The sequence below is a fragment of the Salmo salar genome, chromosome 15 (assembly GCF_965601325.2).
Source record: "Salmo salar chromosome 15, fSalSal1, whole genome shotgun sequence".
Lineage (NCBI taxonomy): Eukaryota > Metazoa > Chordata > Actinopteri > Salmoniformes > Salmonidae > Salmo > Salmo salar.
Window position 1 is genome coordinate 106,250,650 of NC_138305.1, and position 23,892 is coordinate 106,274,541.

The 23,892-nt window shown below is 46.9% G+C and overlaps 1 protein-coding gene across 3 annotated transcripts in view; it reads right to left on the reverse strand.

The window, feature by feature from the left end:
- LOC106572802 (copine-5) overlaps positions 1 to 23,892 on the reverse strand; it is a 195,618-nt gene that overhangs the window by 133,599 nt on the left and 38,127 nt on the right. For all 3 annotated transcript variants that reach the window (XM_045696442.2, XM_045696439.2, XM_045696441.2), the window contains exons 3-4: positions 21,926 to 21,972; positions 1,344 to 1,447 (exon numbers count right to left, since the gene is read on the reverse strand). In XM_045696442.2, coding sequence (XP_045552398.1) covers positions 1,344 to 1,447; positions 21,926 to 21,972 — 151 coding nt within the window. The remainder of the gene's footprint in view (positions 1 to 1,343; positions 1,448 to 21,925; positions 21,973 to 23,892) is intronic.

Sequence of the window (23,892 nt, forward strand, 5' to 3'; positions counted from 1 at the left end):
AGGAGGGAGGAGGGAGGAGGGGGAAAGAGGATATAGTAGGGAGGATGGAAGAGGGAGGAGGAGGGAAAGAGGATATAGTAGGTAGGAGGGAGGAGGAGGGAAAGAGGATATAGTAGGTAGGAGGGAGGAGGGAGGAGGAGGGAGAGGGAAAGAGGATAGAGTAGGGAGGATGGAGGATGGAGGAGGGAGGAGGGAGGAGGAGGGAAAGAGGATATAGTAGGTAGGAGGGAGGAGGAGGGAAAGAGGATATAGTAGGTAGGAGGGAGGAGGGAGGAGGAGGGAGAGGGAAAGAGGATATAGTAGGGAGGATGGAGGATGGAGGAGGGAGGAGGGAGGAGGAGGGAAAGAGGATATAGTAGGTAGGATGGAGGAGGGAGGAGGGAGGAGGAGGGAAAGAGGATATAGTAGGGAGGAGGGAGGAGGAGGGGGAGGGAAAGAGGATATAGTAGGGAGGATGGAGGAGGGAGGAGGGAGGAGGAGAGAAAGAGGATATAGTAGGGAGGATGGAGGAGGGAGGAGGGTGGAGGAGGAAAGAGGATATAGTAGGTAGGATGGAGGAGGGAGGAGGAGGGGGAGGGAAAGAGGATATAGTAGGTAGGATGGAGGAGGGAGGAGGGAGGAGGAGGGGGAGGGAAAGAGGATATAGTAGGGAGGATGGAGGAGGGAGGAGGGAGGAGGAGAGAAAGAGGATATAGTAGGGAGGATGGAGGAGGGAGGAGGGTGGAGGAGGGAAAGAGGATATATTAGGTAGGATGGAGGAGGGAGGAGGGAGGAGGGAGGAGGAGGGGGAGGGAAAGAGGATATAGTAGGGAGGATGGAGGAGGGAGGAGGGTGGAGGAGAGAAAGAGGATATAGTAGGGAGGATGGAGGAGGGAGGAGGAGGGGGAGGGAAAGAGGATATAGTAGGGAGGATGGAGGAGGGAGGAGGGAGGAGGACTGTAATTATTATGGGACTCTGCTGGGACTTCAGGCAGTATGGAGAATGAGGATAAAACCATCATATAAAATATTGATTGTTCTTTTCATCCTAATCTCAACAACACATGACAATCAAGACAGAGGAGAATAACGATGAATTACTTATTACACAGGAGAGAGATGGAGAGGTGGTGGAGGAAAGGGAGAAAAGAGGGCAAGAAGGGAGAGAGAGAAGGAGAGTAGGAAGAGCAGAAGGAGGGGAGAGATGAAAGGAAAAGAGAAAGAAGGAGAAGGAGAGATAGGAGGATGGAAAGGAAGGGTTGGTTGGGAAGAAACGGCACATCACATGTAAACCTCATACACCCTCCCTACCTGTCTGCCTGGTGAGTCCTCGGAGGACCAGATCAAGGAGAATAACTACTCACACGTCAAAGCGTAGATTCTGCTTCTCCTCAAAGAAGTAGTCCAGGATGTACTTCCTGACAAAGTCTGGGTTTAGAGTGTTGTCAATCACTTCCGTTCTCCCAAACTAGAAGAGGACAGATAGAGGGAAGGGGGAAAGAGAGATATGGAGAGAGAGTTGTGACAAAATAATCATAAACTTTTATGCAGTTTGTAAGAAAGCAGCCCAACTTTTTATTCCTCTTCTCTCTCTTCTCTTCTCGCCTCACTTTCCTCTCTCCTCTTTCTCCTCTTCTCTCTCTCCTCTCCTCTGCTATATCTCCCCTCTCCATTCCTCTCTCTCCTCCTCTCCTCTCTCTCCGTTCTCTCTTCTTCTCCTCTCTCTCATCTTCTCCTCTCCTCTCTCCACCCCTCTCATCTGCTGTCTCCTAACCTCGCTCTCCTCTATCCTCTCCTCTCCTCTCTCCACCCCTCTCATCTGCTGTCTCCTAACCTCGCTCTCATCTATCCTCTCCTCTCCTCTCTTGTAGACACGCAGCAGCAGATAAACACAGTATTTGATTAGTGGAGGTCAATAATCAGTGTTGTAATGGCTGACTGGATCCTACTACTACAGATCCCCTGTCTTTGTTTTATTTCTTTAGTTGGATCCCCATTAGCTTTTGTAGAAGCAGCAGCTACTCTTCCTGGGGTCCACAAAAAACATGGGCAAGTAACAAAACACTGATACACTGACACCGATTTAAAATACAACGATGTAAAAACAATACAATGGCTGGTTGCTCGGAGCTCTTAGCTCGTCTGTCTTGTAAAGTGCAACAGGAAACTATCCTCATTGAATTTAATTATAGCCAGATAATTAATTAATCTCTCTCTCTCTCTCTCTCTCTCTCTCTCTCTCTCTCTCTCTCTCTCTCTCTCTCTCTCTCTCTCTCTCTCCCTCTCTCTCTCCTTCCCTCTCTTTCTCCGTATCTTTCTCCCTCTCTCTCTCGCTCCCTCTCCTTCTCTCTCCCCTCTATTTCTGTCTCCTTCTCACTGTCTCTCTCTCTTTTTCTCTCCATCATGCAGCCTCTACTTCCTCTCAGTGTGAGAACTGTTGGTGTCGTTACGCAACAGAAACACTTGCCTGTATGTACAGGGAAAGAAAAACACAACAAAGTCGCTGTATTTACTTTCATTTCATTCTCATTTATTTAACCAGGAGAGTCCCCTCAGTAACAATTGGCCAATGTTTTCCAGGGAGTCCTGGGTAAAGCCTTTCAACTGAACAGAGAAACTAAAGCAAATGAATTAAAACATGTGAACTCTCTCCTCTCCTCTCCTCTCCTCTCCCTCTCCTCTCCTCTCCTCTCCTCTCCTCTCCCCTCCCCTCCCCTCCCCTCCCCTCCCCCTCTCCTCTCCTCTCCTCTCCTCTCCCCTCCCCTCCCCTCCCCCTCTCCCCTCCCCTCCCCTCCCCTCCCCCCCTCCTCTCCCCTCCCCTCTCCTCTCCTCTCGTCTCTGTGAACTTAAGTGAAGTAAAGAGTGTGAATTAAAGGATGTGAACTAAAGCGTGTGAACTAAAGCATGTGAACTAAAGCATGTAAGATGGCGCCGATAGAGATGGCAGCTTCGCTTCTAGTCCTTTGTTTTTTTATGTATTATTTCTTACATTGTTAGCCCAGAAAACCTTAAGTGTTAATACATACAGCCGGGAACAACTATTGGATATCAGAGAGACGTCAACTTACCAGCACAACCAACACTACGACCAGGAATACGACTTTCCCAAAGCGGATCCTTTGTCTGCACCTCCCAGGGCATTTGAACTGATTCCAGAGGGCGACCCAAAACAACACCGCCGGAGGAGAGTGCCGGAGCGGTCTTCTAGTGAGGCTTCGGATGCGCGCACACCGCCCACCGCTTCCGAGTATATTACTCACTAATGTCCAGTCCCTAGTTAACAAAGTCGACGAAATCAGGGCAAGAGCTGCTTTCCAAAGAGATATCCGGGATTGTAACACACTCTGTTTCAAGGAAACATGGCTAGCTTGGGACATGCTGTCAGAGTCAGTACAGCCAACGGGATTTTCAGTGCAGTGGGAATAAACATCTCTCCGGTAAGAAGAAGAGCAGGGGTGTATGTTTCATGATTAACGACTCATGGTGTAATTGTAACAACATACAGGAACTTAAGTCCTTTTGTTCATCTGACCTAGAATTCCTCAAAATCAAATGCCGACTGTATTATATCCCAAGAGAACTCTCCTTGGTCATCGTCACAGCTGTGTATATCTCACCCGCAAGCGGATACCGAGAAGGCCATCAAGGAACTTCACTGGACTTTATGCAACTGGAAACCATATAACCTGAGGCTGCATTTAATGTAGCTGGGGATTTTAACAAAGCTAATCTGAGAACAAGGCTACCTAAATTCTATCAGCGTATCGATTGCAGTACACGAGCGAGTAACACGCTCGATCATTGCTACTCTAACTTCCGCAATGCATACAAGGCCCTCCCCCACCCTCCTTTTGGAAAATCTGACCATGACTCCATCTTGTTGCTCCCCACCTATAGGCAGAAACTAAACAGGAAGCACCCATGCTTAGGTCTATCCTACACTGGTCTGACCAATCGGATTCCACGCTTCAAGATAGCTTCGATCACGTGGACTGGGATATGTTTCGGGTAGCCTCAGAGAACAACATTGACGTATATGCTGACTCAGTGAGCGAGTTTATAAGGAATTGTATAGGAGATGTTGTGCCCACTGTGACAATTAAAACATTCCCTAACCAGAAACTGTGGATTGATGGCAGCATTCGCGCAAAACTGAAAGCACGTAACACTGCATTTAATCAGGGAAAGGCGACTGGAAACATGGCTGACTACAAACAGTGTAGTTATTTCCTCCGTAAGGCAATCAAACAAGCAAAGTGTCAGTATAGAGACAGAGTGGAGTCGCAACTCAACTGCTCAAACACGAGACGTATGTGGCAGGGTCTACAGACAATCACGGAGTACAAAAAGAAAACCAGCCCAGTCGCGGATATCGACGTCTTACTTCCAGACAAATTAAACAACTTCTTTGCATGCTTTGAGGACAATTCAGTGCCACCGACACGGCCCGCTACCAAAGACTGTGGGTTCTCCTTCTCCGTGGCCGATGTGAGTAAAACATTTAAATGTGTTAACCCTCGCAAGGCTGTCGGCCCAGACAGCATCCCTAGCTGCGTCCTCAGAGCATGCGCAGACCAGCTGGCTGGTGTGTTTACGGACATATTCAATCATCCCTATCCCAGTCTGCTGTTCCCACATGCTTCAAGATGGCCACCATTGTTCCTGTTCCCAATAAAGCCAAGTTAACTGAACTAAATGACTACTGCCCCATAGCACTCACTTCTGTCATCATGAAGTGCTTTGAGAGACTAGTCAAGGATCATATCACCTCCATCCTACCTGTCACCCTAGACCCACTTCAATTTGCTTACCGCCCCAATAGGTCCACAGACGATGCAATCACCATCACACTGCCCTATCCCATCTGGACAAGAGGAATACCTACGTAAGAATGCTTTCATTGACTATAGCTCAGCATTCAACACCATAGTACCCTCCAAGCTCATCATTAAGCTCGGGGCCCTGGGTCTGAACCCCGCCCTGTGCAACTGGGTCCTGGACTTCCTGACGGGCCGCCCCCAGGTGGTGAAGGTAGGAAACAACATCTCCACTCTGCTGATCCTCAACACTGGGGCCCCACAAGGGTGCGTGCTCAGCCCCCTCTTATACTCCCTGTTCACCCATGACTGCGTGGCCAGGCACGCCGCCAACTCAATCATCAAGTTTGCACACGACACAACAGTGGTAGGCTTGATTACCAACAATGACGAGACAGCCTACAGGGAGGAGATGAGGGCCCTCGAAGTGTGGTGTCAGGAAAATAAATCAAATGAAAGTTTATTTGTCACGTGCGCCAAATACATCAGGTGTAGACCTTACAGTGAAATGCTTACTTACAGGCTCTAACCAATAGTGCAAAAAAGGTATTAGGTGAGCAATAGATAGGTAAAGAAATAAAACAACAGTAAAAAGACAGGCTATATACAGTAGCGAGGCTATAAAAGTAGCGAGGCTACATACAGGCTGATAACCTCTCACTCAATGTCAGCAAAACAAAAGAGATGATTGTGGACTTCAGGAAACAGCAAAGGGAGCACCTCCCTATCCACATCGACGGAACAGCAGTGGAGAAGGTAGAAAGTTAAGTTCCTCGGTGTACATATCACCGACAAACTGAAATGGTCCACGCACACAGACAGCGTGGTGAAGAAGGGCCAACAGCACCTCTACAACCTCAGGAGGATGAAAAAATGTGGCTTGTCACCGAAAACCCTCACTAACTTTTACAGGTGCACAATCGAGAGCATCCTGTCGGGCTGTATCACCGCCTGGTACGGCAACTGCACCGCCCACAACCGCAGGGCTCTCCAGAGGGTAGTGAGGTCTGCACAACGCATCACCGGGGGCAAACTACCTGCCCTCCAGGACACCTACAGCACCCCATGTCACAGGAAGGCAAAAAAGTTCATCAAGGACAATAATAATTTTATACTTAAATGTTCTCATCCCATTCCTTTACTAGATTGTGTGTATTAGGTTTTGTTGGGGAATTTGTAGATATTAGGATTTGCTGTGGAATTGTTAGATATTACCTGTCAGATACTGCTGCACTGTCAGATCTAGAAGCATAAGCATTTCGCTACACTCACAATAACATCTGCTGACCATGTGTATATGACCAATAACATTTGATTTGATTTCAACTAAAGCGTGAGAAGATGAGATGCTATAACTGTAATAGTACAAACTACTGTCTGATGCTGTAATGTGTGTGTGTGTGTGTGTGTGTGTGTGTGTGTGTGTGTGTGTGTGTGTGTGTGTGTGTGTGTGTGTGTGTGTGTGTGTGTGTGTGTGTGTGTGTGTGTGTGTGTGTGTGTGTGTGTGTGTGTGTGTGTGTGTGTGTGTGTGTGAGAGAGAGAGAGCATGTGCGTGATGTTGTGAGGATGCTTGGTGCTGAAAAGCACACACACACACGCACACGCACACGCACACGCACACGCACACACGCACGGACACACAACACACACACCTCTGTGCTGCGGTTAGTTTGTTCCCTCAGATAATTGTGTCTGTTATGAATAATGCATGTTGAGAGGCCTAGCTCAGTCTTGGAGATGAACATGAATTAATGATGGCCCAGTAGAAAGTGTTACTTACCATAAACTGACAGAGAGAATGAATCATTACAGAGTCAGGTCTTAATGAGCAGTCTTAATGATACGGTACTGCAGTCTGTTATACTACACAGTACTGCAGTCTGTTATACTACACAGTTATACTGCAGTCTGTTATACTACACAGTACTGCAGTCTGTTATACTACACAGTACTGCAGTCTGTTATATTACACAGTACTGCAGTCTGTTATACTACACAGTACTGTAGTCTGTTATACTACACAGTACTGCAGTCTGTTATACTACACAGTACTGCAGTCTGTTATATTACACAGTACTGCAGTCTGATATACTACACAGTACTGTAGTCTGTTATAATAAACAGTACTGCAGTCTGTTATACTACACAGTACTGTAGTCTGTTATAATAAACAGTACTGCAGTCTGTTATACTACACAGTACTGCAGCCTGTTACACTACACAGTACTGTAGTCTGTTATAATAAACAGTACTGCAGTTAGGGCTGTGGTGGTCATGAAGTTTTGTCAGCCGGTTATTGTCATGAAAAAGCCTGTCTGTCTCATGGTAATTGACCGTTAATTAACAGAAACACGGTTAGCGTCTCCAGGCCTCCACACATAGAAGCCTCTGATGGAACATCTACATTTAATAATGTCTAATAAATCAAAATACACCATCACAATAAATCCATTATTTATTTTAGGCAGGTCTAAAGAAACATTCTGATATGAATCTTTTTTTTCTTCAGGAGAACAGAATATGAGTTGGCCTACTGTATGTTATCTGTCTATGTTCCATGATATAGACTGTAGACTTGTTCATTTATCAGACTAGATACTGTATGTTATCTGTCTATGTTCCATGATATAGACTGTAGACTTGTTCATTTATCAGACTAGATACTGTATGTTATCTGTCTATGTTCCATGATATAGACTGTAGACTTGTTCATTTATCAGACTAGATACCGTATGTTATCTGTCTATGATATAGACTGTAGACTTGTTCATTTAGCAGACCAGATATGCTTATAAGTTTCATTATTTTATATTAAATGAGTTTACAGTAAGGAGAATATAATTGAACTTAGCTTAATAAAATGGAAAGGATATTTTTTCCCATTCCGGAGTAAGTGCGCATATGAAGTGGCTATGTTGAGCATTAAAGTGATCATTTGAAACAGGTCCTATAAGATAGATTTAGAGTTATTTGGCAACTTTAGTTGTGAATGATACAAACCTTAGAATGTATCAGAAATCAACACATATATGGGCTGCATGATGGAACTATAGACTGTCGATGATTTGAGAAAGTCTCAAAAAAAGCTTGTTCCCTGTTCCTTCCCTCAGGCTGCACAGCTGTTCTCTCATCAAGTGATCATATTTTCACCCATCAGACTATTCTCGATTTAATCTGGTCTTTACTAATATGTTAATATCCGTTTCGATTTAGAACGGCCCATTATCAAATGGGAAGGAACAGGGGTTAGGGGGGAGAAAAAAAAAAGTAATCCGTGCGCTTTCCCGCTGGTCTGTTTTTCAGTGATGCCTGGTAGGCTACTTTGGTTTTATAGCGGAGCTGTGTTTAATATGAGCAGCTGAGAAATACATATAAGAACACTTACTTCACTCCACACATCATTTGTTTTATTTTGGAGTATAGACTAGACTCGTTACGCACCAGAGACATCTTAAATCAGTTTTGTTTTATCATTTTCTGGCATACGTAATATATGGTAAGCTATATTTTGTATAATGGAACAATCCTCATTTTAATTCAGTCATTTATTTTTTTCGTGCTTGGGGTGATAATCCTATGCATGAGTTCTAATATGCGTACGGATGTGTTTTTAAATTAATCATCACCATTTCCTGTTGTCAGGCTTTGAAACAACATCCACAACGACCATGTTTTATCACTCAGTTTCAACCTGTGATAAACTTCTTTCTTCAAATGGATCATCACAGTGAGGTGAGTAAATGTTTTTGTTTTTAAAGCGGTTTTAATGATAAGTGTTTGATGTGATTTTCCATTTCATTTGCATTGATGTCAGAGTGGTTAGATGGACAATAGAGCCCTGAGTACCAGGCCATTAGGACCTGATGGAGGGACAATAGGGCCCTGAGTACCAGACCCTTAGGACCTGATGGAGGGACAATAGAGCCCTGAGTACCAGGCCCTTAGGACCTGATGGAGGGACAATAGGGCCCTGAGTACCAGGCTCTTAGGACCTGATGGAGGGACAATAGAGCCCTGAGTACCAGGCCCTTAGGGCCTGATGGTCGTTAGTGAGTTGGGTACTACTAAAGCATGTCCAGAGTGCATAACAGGAAATTACCATGACTCAACGGTCACGTGGAATTCTACTGTGGTCATGATTCATGACTGCTGTTGTAGCGGTAATACAGTCACCTCAACAGCCCAAACTGCAGTCTGTTATACTACACAGTACTGTAGTCTGTTATACTACACAGTACTGCAGTCTGTTACACTACACAGTACTGCAGTTTGTGTAACGCCCTGGCCATAGAGAGGGGTTTTTGTTCTTTATTTTGGTTAGGCCAGGGTGTTACATTGGGCGGGCGTTCTATGTGCATTTTTCTATGTTGGTCTGTTTCGTTGATTTTGGCCGTGTGGCTTCCAATCAGGCACAGCTGTAGAGTGTTGTTGCTGATTGGAAGTCACACATAAGTGCCTGTTTTTCCGTTGGGGTTTTGTGGGTAATTGTTTCTGTTTCGTGTTTGCACCTGACAGGACTGTTTGGCTGTCGGTTTTCTTGTTTTTGTATAGTGTTCACGTTGTTTAATAAATTCCTGAAGATGAACACTAACTCCGCTGCACCTTGGTCTACTCTCTCTTCAGACAGCCGTTACAGAATTACCCACCAAAAACGGACCAAGCAGCGGAGGAAGGAGCAGCACAAGGAGGACTATAGGAAGCAGCGCGCTCGGGAAGTCATGGCATCCTGGTCGCTGGAGGTGTTGGAGTCCAGGATTGACTGGACATGCGATCAATTATTTGACCACTGCAACAACCTGCCGAGGGAGAGCGAAGGACACGGGAGGCAGCCCCAATAAATATTGGGGGGTGCACACGGGGAGATTGGCGGAGTCAGGCGGTAGACCTGAGCCAACTCCCCGTGCTTACCGGAAGCAGCGTGGTACTGGTAAGGCACCGTGTTATGCTGTGGAGCACACGGTGTCCCCAGTATGCGTTCAAAGCCCGGTGCGCTACATACCAGGCATCGAGCCAGGGCGGATTGTGCCAGCTCAGCGCGTCTGGTCTCCAGTGCGCCTTTTCGGGCCAGGGTATCCTGCACCGGCTCTGCGCACTGTGTCTCCAGGGCGCAGGGAGGGTCCAGTTCGCCCAATGTCTGCTCTCCGCCCGTGCCGGGCTAAAGTGGGCATTCAGCCTGGAGTATGGGTAAAGAGCGTAAAGTCTAGAACTCCAGTGCTCTCCCACAGCCCGGTTTATCCTGTGCCTCCTCCTCGGACCAGGCCTCCAGTGGATCTTTCCAGCCTGGTCCGTCCTGTGCCACCTCCCAGGACTAGGCCTCCAGTGGGTCTCCCCATCCTGGTTAACCTGTTGGGGCTAGGGGGCAGTATTTTCACGGCTGGATAAAAAAACGTACCCGATTTAATCTGGTTACTAATCCTACCCAGTAACTAGAATATGCATATACTTATTATATATGGATAGAAAACACCCTAAAGTTTCTAAAACTGTTTGAATGGTGTCTGTGAGTATAACAGAACCCATTTGGCAGGCAAAACCCTGAGACAGATTCTGACAGGAAGTGGATACCTGATGTGTTGAATTACCTTTAAGCCTATGCCATTGAAACACACAGGGGCTTATTAATCTTTTGGCACTTCCTATTGCTTCCACTAGATGTCACCAGCCTTTACAAAGTGTTTTGAGTCTTCTACTGTGAGATCTGACCGAACAAGAGCCTTGGAACGGTGATGGCCGATTAGACTCTGGCGCGCGAGGTCATGTTGGGTACCCTCGTTCCAATACGTTTTAAAAGAGAATGCATTCGTCCACCTTGAATATTATTCATGTTCTGGTTAAAAAAGGCACTAATGATTTATGCTATACAACGTTTGACATGTTTGAACGAACGTAAATATATTTTTTCCCCTCGTTCATGAAGTGAAGTCCGGCGGGCTTAGATCATGTGCTAACAACACGGAGCTTTTTGGACATAAATGATGAGCTTTTTTGAACAAAACCACATTCGTTATGGACCTGGGATTCCTGGAAGTGACATCTGATGAAGAGAATCAAAGGTAATGGATTATTTACATAGTATTTTCGATTTTAGATCTCTCCAACATGGCCGTTAGTCTGTATTGCAAAGCGTATTTTTCTGGGCGCAGTGCTCAGATTATTGCAAAGTGTGATTTCCCAGTAAGGTTATTTTTAAATCTGGCAAGTCGATTGCGTTCAAGAGATGTAAATCTATAATTCTTTAAATGACAATATAATATTTTACCAATGTTTTCTAATATTAATTATTTAATTTGTTGTGCTGACTTGACTGCCGGTTATTGGAGGGAAACGATTTCCTGAACATCAACGCCATAGTAAAACGCTGTTTTTGGATATAAATATGAACTTGATAGAACTAAAAATGCATGTATTGTCTAACATAATGTCCTAGGAGTGTCATCTGATGGAGATTGTCAAAGGTTAGTGCATCATTTTAGCTGGTTTTATGGTTTTGGTGACGCCTGTCTTTGAATTGACAAAACATTACACACAGCTATTGTCAATGTACTCTCCTAACATAATCTAACTTTATGCTTTTGCCGTAAACCTTTTTGAAATCGGACAACGTGGTTAGATTAACCTGTTAGGGCTAGGGGGCAGTATTGACACGGCTGGATAAAATAGAATATGCATATACTTATCACATATGGATAGAAAACACCCTACATTTTCTAAAACTGTTTGAATGGTGTCTGTGAGTATAACAGAACTCAAATGGCAGGTCAAAACCTGAGAGATTCCTTTACAGGAAGTGGCCTGTCTGACCATTTCTTGAACTTCTTTTCCATCTCTATCATTTACTAAGGATCTCTGCTCTAACGTGACACTTCCCACGTCGTCCATAGGCGCTCAGAGCCCGGGAAAAAACAGAATGTCGTCATTCCAGCCCCAGGCTGAAACACATTATCGCCTTTCTCAAGTGGCCGATCAAGGGACACTGGGCTTATGCGCGTGACCCCGACCGCCCCCGCCTTTGGGATTTTTTCCTCTGTTTGCCGAAAAGGAGATTCCCTGTCGGAATATTATCGTTTTCTACGAGAAAAATGTCGTAAAAATTGATTTTAAACAGCGGTTGACATGCTTCGAAGTACGGTAATGGAATATTTAGAATTTTATTGTCACGAATTGCGCCATGCGCGCGACACTTCTTTACTATTTCGGATAGTGTCTGGAACGCACGAACAAAACGCCGCTATTCGGATATAACGATGGATTATTTTGGACCAAACCAACATTTGTTATTGAAGTAGCAGTCCTGGGTGTGCATTCTGACGAAGACAACAAAAGGTAATCAAACTTTTATAATAGTAAATATGATTATGGTGAGTGCTAAACTTGCCGGGTGTCTAAATAGCGAGCCCGTGATGCCTGGGCTATGTACTTAGAATATTGCAAAATGTGCTTTCACCAAAAAGCTATTTTAAAATCGGACATATCGAGTGCATAGAGGAGGTCTGTATCTATAATTCTTAAAATAATTGTTATGCTTTTTGTGAACGTTTATCGTGAGTAATTTAGTAAAATGTTAGCGAATTCCCCGGAAGTTTGCGGGGGGTATGCTAGTTCTGAACGTCACATGCTAATGTAAAAAGCTGGTTTTTGATATAAATATGAACTTGATTGAACAAAACATGCATGTATTGTATAACATAATGTCCTAGGGTTGTCATCTGATGAAGATCATCAAAGGTGAGTGCTGCATTTAGCTGTCTTCTGGGTTTTGGTGACATTATATGCTGGCTTGAAAAATGGGTGTCTGATTATTTTTGGCTTGGTACTCTGCTGACATAATCTAATGTTTTGCTTTCGTTGTAAAGCCTTTTTGAAATCGGACAGTGTGGTTAGATTAACGAGAGTCTTGTCTTTAAATGGCTGTAAAATAGTCATATGTTTGAGAAATTGAAGTAATAGGATTTTTAAGGTTTTGAAAATCGCGCCACAGGCTGGCAGTGGCTGTTACGTAGGTGGGACGCAAGCGTCCCACCTAGCCCATAGAGGTTAAGGAGATGTTTATCTTTCAAAGGGTGTAAGATAGTTGTATGTTTGAAAAATTTGAATTTTGACATTTATTTGGTTTCAAATTTGCCGCTCTTGAAATGCACCTGCTGTTGATAGGGTGCACCACGGGTGGCACGCTAGCGTCCCACATAGCCCCAAGAGGTTAAGCCTGTGCCTCCTCCTCAGACCAGGCCTCCAGTGGATCTCTCCAGCCTGGTCCGTCCTGTGCCACCTCCCAGGACTAGGCCTCCAGCGGGTCTCCCCATCCTGGTCCGTCCTGTGCCGCCTCCTAGGACTAGGCCTCCAGTGGGTCTCGCCAGTCCAGAGCCGCCAGAGCTGCCCGCCAGTCAGGAGCCGCCAGAGCTGCCAGCCACTCAGGAGCCGCCAGAGCTGCCCGCTAGTCAGGAGCCGTCAGAGCCGCCCGCCAGTCCGGAGCCGCCAGAGCCGTCCGCCTGTCCGGAGCCGCCAGAGCTGCCGCCAGTCCGGAGCCGCCAGAGCTGCCCGCCAGTCCGGAGCCGCCAGAGCTGCCCGCCAGTCAGGAGCCGCCAGAGCTGCCAGCCACTCAGGAGCCGCCAGAGCTGCCCGCTAGTCAGGAGCCGTCAGAGCCGCCCGCCAGTCCGGAGCCGCCAGAGCCGTCCGCCTGTCCGGAGCCACCAGAGCTGCCCGCCTGTCCGGAGCCGCCAGAGCCGCCCGCCTGTCCGGAGCCGCCAGAGCCGCCCGCCTGTCCGGAGCAGTCAGAGCCGCCCGCCAGCCCGGTGAGTCCTGTGCCTGCGCCTAGGGCCAGGCCTCTTACATGTCTCCTCAGCCTGGTGAATCCTGGGTCAGGGTCGCCACCTAAGAGGGCGACGCCGAGGGTGGAGCAGAGGCCACGTCCCGCACCTGAGCCGCCAGAGCTGCCCGCCAGTCAGGAGCCGCCAGAGCTGCCCGCCAGTCAGGAGCCGCCAGAGCTGCCCGCCAGTCAGGAGCCGCCAGAGCTGCCCGCCAGTCCGGAGCCGCCAGAGCTGCCCGCCAGTCCGGAGCCGCCAGAGCTGCCCGCCAGTCCGGAGCCGCCAGAGCTGCCCGCCAGTCCGGAGCCGCCAGAGCTGCCCGCCACTCAGGAGCCGCCAGAGCTGCCCGCTAGTCAGGAGCCGCCAGAGCTGCCAGCCACTCAGGAGCCGCCAGAGCTGCCCGCTAGTCAGGAGCCGCCAGAGCTGCCCGCTAGTCAGGAGCCGTCAGAGCTGCCCGCCAGTCCGGAGCAGTCAGAGCCGCCCGACTGTCCGGAGCAGTCAGAGCCGCCCGCCAGCCCGGTGAGTCCTGTGCCTACGCCTAGGGCCAGGCCTCTTACATGTCTCCTCAGCCTGGTGAATCCTGGGTCAGTGCCGCCGGAGCCGCCAGGGACGCCCGCCAGCCGGGCGCAGCTATCACCACCCGCCAGCCAGGCGCAGTCAGGGTCGCCCACCAGACCTTCGGCGCGGCCAGGTGCGCCACCTAAGAGGGCGACGCCGAGGGTGGAGCAGAGGCCACGTCCCGCACCTGAGCTGCCGCCGTAAGAAGGCCCACCCGGACCCTCCCCTTCAGAGTCAGGTTTTACGGTCGGAGTCCGCACCTTGGGGAGGGGGGGGGGGGGGGGGGTACTGGAACGCCCTGGCCATAGAGAGGGGTTTTTGTTCTTTATTTTGGTTAGGCCAGGGTGTTATATTGGGTGGGCGTTCTATGTGCATTTTTCTATGTTGGTTTGTTTCATTGATTTTGGCCGTGTGGCTTCCAGTCAGGCACAGCTGTAGAGTGTTGTTGCTGATTGGGAGTCACACATAAGTGCCTTTTTTTCCATTGGGGTTTTGTGGGTAATTGTTTCTGTTTTGTGTTTGCACCTGACAGTACTGTTTGGCTGTCGTTTTTTTTTTTTTTTGTATAGTGTTCACGTTGTTTAATAAATTCCTGAAGATGACCACTAACTCCGCTGCACCTTGGTCTACTCTCTCTTCAGACAGCCGTTACAGTCTGTTACACTACACAGTACTGCAGTCTGTTACACTACACAGTACTGCAGTCTGTTATACTACACAGTACTGCAGTCTGTTACACTACACAGTACTGCAGTCTGTTACACTACACAGTACTGCAGTCTGTTACACTACACAGTACTGCAGTATGTTATACTACACAGTACTGTAGTCTGTTATACTACACAGTACTGCAGTCTGTTATACTACACAGTACTGCAGTATGTTATACTACACAGTACTGTAGTCTGTTACACTACACAGTATTGTAGTCTGTTATACTACACAGTACTGCAGTCTGTTATGCTACACAGTACTGCAGTCTGTTATACTACACAGTACTGCAGTCTGTTACACTACACAGTACTGCAGTCTGTTACACTACACAGTACTGTAGTCTGTTACACTACACAGTACTGCAGTCTGTTACACTACACAGTACTGCAGTATGTTACACTACACAGTACTGCAGTCTGTTACACTACACAGTACTGTAGTCTGTTACACTACACAGTACTGCAGTCTGTTACACTACACAGTACTGTAGTCTGTTACACTACACAGTACTGCCGTCTGTTATACTACACAGTACTGCAGTCTGTTACACTACACAGTACTGCAGTCTGTTATAGGGAAGCTCATACAGTATGTAGTACTGCAGTCTGTTATAGGGAAGCTCATACAGTATGTAGTACTGCATTCTGTTATAGGGAAGCTCATACAGTATCTAGTACTGCATTCTGTTATAGGGAAGCTCATACAGTATGTAGTACTGTAGTCTGTTATAGGGAAGCTCATACAGTATGTAGTACTGTAGTCTGTTATAGGGAAGCTCATACAGTATGTAGTACTGCATTCTGTTATAGGGAAGGTCATACATTATGTAGTACTGCATTCTGTTGCTGTCTGTTACAGGAAAATCACACTCAATAAAGTACAGTATTGCTACCTGTTATACCAAATTCACACACGCTTATCTGCTGTTATAGATACAGGATATTGTTGAGAATCTACACTGCACTACCCCATCACAGAGCTAAAGGCTAAAGGCTCTTCCTTTCTATCTCTCTCGTATTCTGTCCATCTCTGACCTAACTGTAGATTTAGGACCAGTCAAGATCCCCTCTCTGAGCCAAGAAGCCTAACCTGGATGTCCCCTCTGGCTCTGCACAGTGGGAGCCAGGATCAGCCAGGAGCCAGGATCAGCCATGCAGCACTACCATCACCTGTCAACCCCAGACAGACAAACCAGGAGCCAGGATCAGCCATGCAGCACTACCATCACCTGTCAACCTCAGACAGACAAACCCTGCTGTGGGCTCTCAGATCTTAGGGCTGCTGCCCCTCTCTGCTGCCTCTCTGCTGCACCTCTCTGCTGCCCCTCTCTGCTGCACCTCTCTGCTGCACCTCTCTGCTGCACCTCTCTGCTGCCCCTCTCTGCTGCCCCTCTCTGCTGCCCCTCTCTGCTGCACCTCTCTGCTGCACCTCTCTGCTGCACCTCTCTGCTGCACCTCTGTAACCTTTTATTTATTAATTTAACCTTCATTTAACTAGGGAAGTCAGTTAAGAACAAATTCTTATTTACAATGACGGCCCTACCCCGGCTAAACACTAACCCGGACGATGCTGGGACAATTGTGCACCGCCCTATGTGACTCCCAATCACGGCCGGTTGTGATACAGCCTGGAATCTAACCAGGGTCTGTAGTGACGACTCTAGCACTGAGATGCAGTGCCTTAGACCGCTGTGCCACTCGGGAACCTGAACTAGAATGCATTGTGGGGTGGAGCCTCAGCTTTCTCCCTTTAAGAATAGAAGACGTTGTGGGAGAGATGACTTTACCCCTCTAACCTACAACACATTGTTATTATACAGTAAGTCAAGGGGTATGAATACTTTCTGAAGGCACTGTACATTGTGGGGAGAGATGTCGTTCAGACTCTGCTCCGCTATCCGTAAAGAGGCAATCTGGGATTCGAAAAACAACAAAGCGTTCACACCCAGCCATTTGTTTTGGTAAACAGTTCAGGGATGGCGCTGGAGAAGGGTGATGTACCAATCCCAGATTGCCCCTTTAACTGGAATACATTGTGGGGAGGAGATGCTGGTTAAATCCTCCTCACAGCCTTCTCTGGAAGCTTAACAACAATATATTATAGAGTGAGATGTCGGATACAGGAATCTGATTTTGCACAACCTCCGCTTCCTTCCCTCTAATCTTAACTAGAATACATTGTGAGGAGGAGATGTGGAGATGTGGGAGAATCCAGCTTGGAACAACAGGAACGTGTGATGTGATTTATCTCGTATTCAGCCTACTCTCAGCCTTCTCTCTAACCTTAACTAGAATACATTGTGAGGAGGAGATGTGGAGATAATATAAGATGGATGTGATTTATGTAAAGCCTGGACCAATAGACCTGGGGAGTCTGATCTACAGGGAACAACAGGGAGTTTGTACCAGGAAAACCACTTATTAAGCCACTAACTTCATCAATATATCTGTCAGCTCAGCTGAATGCTATGGAATAGTTAATGGGGTAATTATACATTACAAACATTACAACCCATACATTATATATTAGAGCAAGTATTGTGTAGATCCATCTTGGGGATTGTAAAGTAATCTGATCTCAATACAACATGAGGTGATTGATTGACCGACATAGCCCAACCTATTGCTTAACAAATGGAGAATCCAAAATGAATCAGAAGAGCCACTGTCTGGCATGAACCCTGAAAGACAACTTACTGCAATCACAACTACGTTTTAAAAGAATACTGTTGGTAGAACTTTCCTTTCATCACAGACCTAACAACAATAAAGTCCACGTATTGCATTGCTCATCCTTCAAGGTAATTACTATGCAGGTACTATATGGAGCAGTAGTATGGAGGTACTATATGACAGGTCCTCCCACAGTAGATATGACAGGTCCTCCCACAGTAGATATGACAGGTCCTCCCACAGTAGATATGACAGGTCCTCCCACAGTAGATATGACAGGTCCTCCCACAGTAGATATGACAGGTCCTCCCACAGTAGATATGACAGGTCCTCCCACAGTAGATATGACAGGTCCTCCCACAGTAGATATGACAGGTCCTCCCACAGTAGATATGACAGGTCCTCCCACAGTAGATATGACAGGTCCTCCCACAGTAGATATGACAGGTCCTCTCACAGTAGATATGACAGGTCCTCCCACAGTAGATATGACAGGTCCTCCCACAGTAGATATGACAGGTCCTCCCACAGTAGATATGACAGGTCCTCCCACAGTAGATATGACAGGTCCTCCCACAGTAGATATGACAGGTCCTCCCACAGTAGATATGACAGGTCCTCTCACAGTAGATATGACAGGTCCTCTCACAGTAGATATGACAGGTCCTCTCACAGTAGATATGACAGGTCCTCTCACAGTAGATATGACAGGTCCTCCCTCAGAGTAGATAGAAGACAGTTCCTCCTCTTATAGAGTAGATAGATAGAAAAGTTCCGTGTCTGTCTCCAACAACTCTCATCTGCCTCCCCTTCTCATTTAGTCTAACCTTTGTCTATTCTAATAAAACAAATAAAAAAATTCATCCTCCCACAGAGTAGATAGATAGCAGAATCCCTCCTACAGTACTAGGGCTATAAGAGACAGTGGATAGATAGGAAGAGTTCCACCCACAGAAATAAGAGTAATGTGATTACAGGCGGTCTGTGGCAGGGTGAGACAGAGGAGAGCTCAGACCGTATCTACTAACTCAACACAAGGAGGACAAAAACACATTTGATGAGAGAGGGGCTGACACCAACGCTTAGCTTTATCAACTGTACACAGCTTGACTCTGGCTCACAAAGCCAATCTGCCCTGAGCCAAATAACAGACCCCATATCTCTTTAAAAATAGAGATTTAGTGCCCGCTGCACCCTGAGCTTGTTATCTGTTAGCGGGTGGCATGTAACCTGATAACAACAGAGAGAAGAGAGAGGAACAAAGGGAAGAAGAGAGAGGAACAGAGAGAAGAAGAGAGAGGAACAAAGAGAAGAAGAGAGAGGAACATCGAGAAGAAGAGAGAGGAACAGAGAGAAGAAGAGAGAGGAACAGAGAGAAGAGAGAGGAACAGAGAGAAGAAGAGAGGAACAAAGAGAAGAAGAGAGGAACAGAGAGAAGAGAGAGGAACAAAGAGAAGAAGAGAGAGGAACAAAGAGAAGAAGAGAGAGGAACAGAGAGAAGAAGAGAGAGGAACAAAGAGAAGAGAGGAACAAAGAGAAGAAGAGAGGAACCGAGAGAAGAAGAGAGAGGAACAAAGAGAAGAAGCGAGAGGAACAGAGAGAAGAAGAGAGAGGAAAAAAGAGAAAAAGAGAGAGGAACAAAGAGAAAAAGAGAGAGGAACAGAGAGAAGAAGAAAGAGGAACAAAGAGAAGAAGAGAGAGGAACAGAGAGAAGAAGAAAGAGGAACAAAGAGAAGAAGAGAGAGGAACAGAGAGAAGAAGAAAGAGGAACAAAGAGAAGAAGAGAGAGGAACAGAGAAAGGAAGAGAGGAACAGAGAAAGGAAGAGAGGGAGAGGAAGCTCAACAGCCATACACAGTGAGAGGAAGAGAAGGAGAGGAAGCTCAACAGCCATACACAGTGAGAGGAGGAGAGGGAGAGGAAGCTTCACAGCCATACACAGTGAGAGGAGGAGAGGGAGAGGAAGCTTCACAGCCATACACAGTGAGAGGAGGAGAGGGAGAGGAAGCTTCACAGCCATACGCAGTGAGAGGAGGAGAGGGAGAGGAAGCTTCACAGCCATACACAGTGAGAGGAGGAGAGGGAGAGGAAGCTTCACAGCCATACACAGTGAGAGGATGAGAGGGAGAGGAAGCTCAACAGCCATACACAGTGAGAGGAAGAGAGGGAGAGGAAGCTTCACAGCCATACACAGTGAGAGGAAGAGTTTGGGCATTTCCATGTGCTATAGTGCATTGCTGTAACTTTTTGGATTCTACGTGCCAAATGCACATCAATTAATTGGTTCCATTGCACCTGGCAGGCAAGCTCTGCTAAAGTAAAACATTTTAACCCCTTTTTTGTGATATTCAATTGGTAGTTACAGTCTTGTCCCATCTCTGCAACTCCCGTACGGACTCGGGAGAGGCAAAGGTCGAGAGTCATGCATCCTCCAAAACACGACCTTCCCAAGCCGCACTGCTTCTTGACACACTGCTCTCTTCACCCGGAAGCCAGCCACACAACTGGCGTTCGAAGTCAGCGTGCACGCGCCCGGCCCACCACAAGAAGTCTCTAGAGTGTGATGGGACAAGGAAATCCCAGCCAGCTAAACCTTCCCCTAACCCGGACGACGCTGGGCCAATTGTTCGCCGCCTCATGGGTCTCCTGGTCGCGGCCGGCTGAGACACAGCCTGGGATCGAACCCAGGTCTGTAGTGACTCCTGCCTTAGACAGTTGAGCCACTCGGGAGGCCAACAGCTAAAGTTTTTTATAAAGAAAGAGTCATAGTATTTTAACCTAGGAGCACGTTCAGCAGGACACAACGTCTTTTGACGTTCAGATAGAAATATGCTATGTAGAACAAACATGCCTCTCCGACATGTAGAATAAGGAATCACATCGGCTCTATTCATGGACTTTCTATCTGCAATGCTCGAGAATGTTTTGCAACTGAATGTGGCTCAGGTCATATCTTCTGGGTATAGAGGGGTATAGAGTAGTATAGAGCAGTATAGAGCGGTATAGAGGGGTATAGAGTAGTATAGAGCGGTATAGAGTAGTATAGAGTGGTATAGAGCAGTATAGAGCGGTATAGAGCAGTATAGAGCAGTATAGAGAGGTATAGAGCAGTATAGAGCGGTATAGAGTGGTATAGAGCAGTATAGAGGGGTATAGAGTAGTATAGAGCGGTATAGAGTAGTATAGAGCGGTATAGAGCAGGATAGAGCAGTATAGAGTAGTATAGAGGGGTATAGAGTGGTATAGAGCAGTATAGAGCGGTATAGAGCAGTATAGAGCAGTATAGAGTGGTATAGAGGGGTATAGAGCAGTATAGAGCGGTATAGAGCAGTATAGAGCAGAATAGAGCAGAATAGAGCGGTATAGAGCGGTATAGAGCAGAATAGAGCGGTATAGAGCAGAATAGGGTAGTATAGAGCGGTATAGAGCGTATAGAGCGGTATAGAACAGAATAGAGCGGTATAGAGCGGTATAGAGCAGTATCGAGCAGAAAAGAGCAGTATAGAGCAGAATAGAGTGGTATAGAGTGGTATAGAGCAGTATAGAGTGGTATAGAGCAGTATAGAGCGGTATAGAGCGGTATAGAGCGGTATAGAGCAGTATCGAGCAGAATAGAGCAGTATAGAGCAGAATAGAGCAGTATAGAGTGGTATAGAGCAGTATAGAGCGGTATAGAGCAGTATAGAGTGGTATAGAGCAGTATAGAGCGGTATAGAGCAGTATAGAGTGGTATAGAGCAGTATAGAGCGGTATATAGCGGTATAACTACCTATACAGACATCTATCTGAACTCACTGAACTCCGGGCCTCAATGAAGACACTCCGTCCTGGGTTAAGGGTAAAGGCAGGTTCCTGGCAGACCTGGAGATACTCTGACACTGACGCTAATCTTTATCGATATGTGCAGCAATCGCTCTAATGAGCAATTGGTCAGAGCAAAAACATGCCCTAAGCCAAGCAATGAATATTCACAAGCTAATCAATAGACAATGATTGTCAGCAGCAACAGCATTCACCTGGAGACAGACAGGCCTGGAACACAACACAGTGCTGCTGCTGAGTCGGAGAATTCCAGAACAATTAGAATTAGTGTTCCACAAGCTAGATTCTATATTGTTATGGAGAGGAAAAGAGATGCAGGTTGATTGAGCTACTGATGCTGGGGAGACAGTCATTCTCTCTGTTGACTAGTTTACAGTCTAGACTCTAGAGACTCTAAAATGTTATAGAAAGGAATGGAGAGTGGTTTGATTGAGTCTAGATTGTTGTAGAAAGCAAAATAAAGAGAGAGAGAGAGAGAGAGAGAGACAGAGAGTGAGAAAGAGAGAGGGAGAGAGAAAGAGAAAGAGAGAGAAAGAAAGAGAAAGAGTTGTTCTGCTTCTTACCTCTCTCCACTGTTTGGTCTCCACGCCCTGAGTGTACAACACCACCACTGGGTAGGGAAGGAGGGAGGAAAGGAGGTGGAGAGAGAGAGAGGGAGGGAGAGAGAGAGAGAGGAAGGGAGAGAGCGAGGGAGAGAGGGAGATTAGAAATACATTTGAATGACCATGACATTTCTTCACTTCATAAAACAAAACAAATGCTCTTTCTATCATCACATACATCATTAATAATATTCATTATGCACTGCCATGCCCAGTATCACATTATCAGATCTAGCAATTAATCTCCCCAGGTGAGAGACTACGCACTAACGATTAACAAAGCCTCCAACAGTGCAACAGTGATTGCATAATCAGAAATAGGATTTCTAAACAGTAGGTCTCCCTCTTTTATTTCCTCACTTCAAAACGGTGCTAGCGCAGAAGAAGCAGTGCATGTTGGGACAGGGCATGTGACCTGTCAGATATCACCCCAGGTCCTTCTCAGTGCATGCTGGGACAAGGCATGTGACCTGTCAGATATCACCCCAGGTCCTTCTCAGTGCATGCTGGGACAAGGCATGTGACCTGTCAGATATCATCCCAGGTCCTTCTCAGTGCATGCTGGGACAAGGCATGTGACCTGTCAGATATCACCCCAGGTCCTTCTCAGTGCATGCTGGGACAAGGCATGTGACCTGTCAGATATAACCCCAGGTCCTGATCATCTTTAGGGGAATTCGTAATAAGGGGACTGGGGGGATAGAGTGTGAAGTATTATACCCTGGTCTCATAGAAGGGGACTGGGGGGATTATACCCTGGTCTCTTATAAGGGGACTGGCAAGATTATACCCTGGTATCATAGAAGGGGACTGGCAGGATTATACCCTGGTCTCATAGAAGGGGACTGGCAGGATTATACCCTGGTCTCATAGAAGGGGACTGGCAGGATTATACCCTGGTCTCATAGAAGGGGACTGGCAGGATTATACCCTGGTCTCATAGAAGGGGACTGGCAGGATTATAACCATGGTCTCATAGAAGGGGAGGGGCCCTGGCCGGGGGACTGGGGTATACCCTGGTCTCATAGAAGGGGATTGAGGGATTATACCCTGGTCTCATAGAAGGGGACTGGCAGGATTATATCCTGGTCTCATAGAAGGAGACTGGGGGGATTATATCCTGGTCTCTTAGAAGGAACTGGGGGATTGTATCCTGGTGTTTTAGAAGGGGACTGGGAGATTATATCCTGATCTATTAGAAGGAGACTGGGAGATTATATCCTGGTCTCTTAGAAGGGGACTGGGAGATTATACCTGATCGAAGAAGGAGACTGGGAGATTATATCCTGGTCTCTTGAGGGGACTGGGGATTATACCATTGTCTCAAAGAAGGAGACTGGAGGGATTATATCCTGATCTTTAGGAGACTGGGGGATTATACCCTGGTCTCATAGAAGGGGACTGGGGGGATTATACCCTGGTTATAGAAGGGGACTGGAGGGATTATACCCTGGTCTCATAGAAGGGGACTGGCAGGATTATACCCTGGTCTCATAGAAGGGGACTGGCAGGATTATACCCATGGTCTCATAGAAGGGGACTGGCAGGATTATACCCTGGTCTCATAGAGGGGACTGGCAGGATTATACCATGGTCTCATAGAAGGGGACTGGCAGGATTATACCCTGGTCTCATAGAAGGGGACTGGGGGGGATTATACCCTGGTCTCATAGAAGGGGATTGAGGGATTATACCCTGGTCTCATAGAAGGGGACTGGCAGGATTATATCCTGGTCTCATAGAAGGAGACTGGGGGGATTATATCCTGGTCTCTTAGAAAGGAACTGGGGGGATTGTATCCTGGTGTTTTAGAAGGGGACTGGGAGATTATATCCTGATCTATTAGAAGGAGACTGGGAGATTATATCCTGGTCTCTTAGAAGGGGACTGGGAGATTATATCCTGATCGATTAGAAGGAGACTGGGAG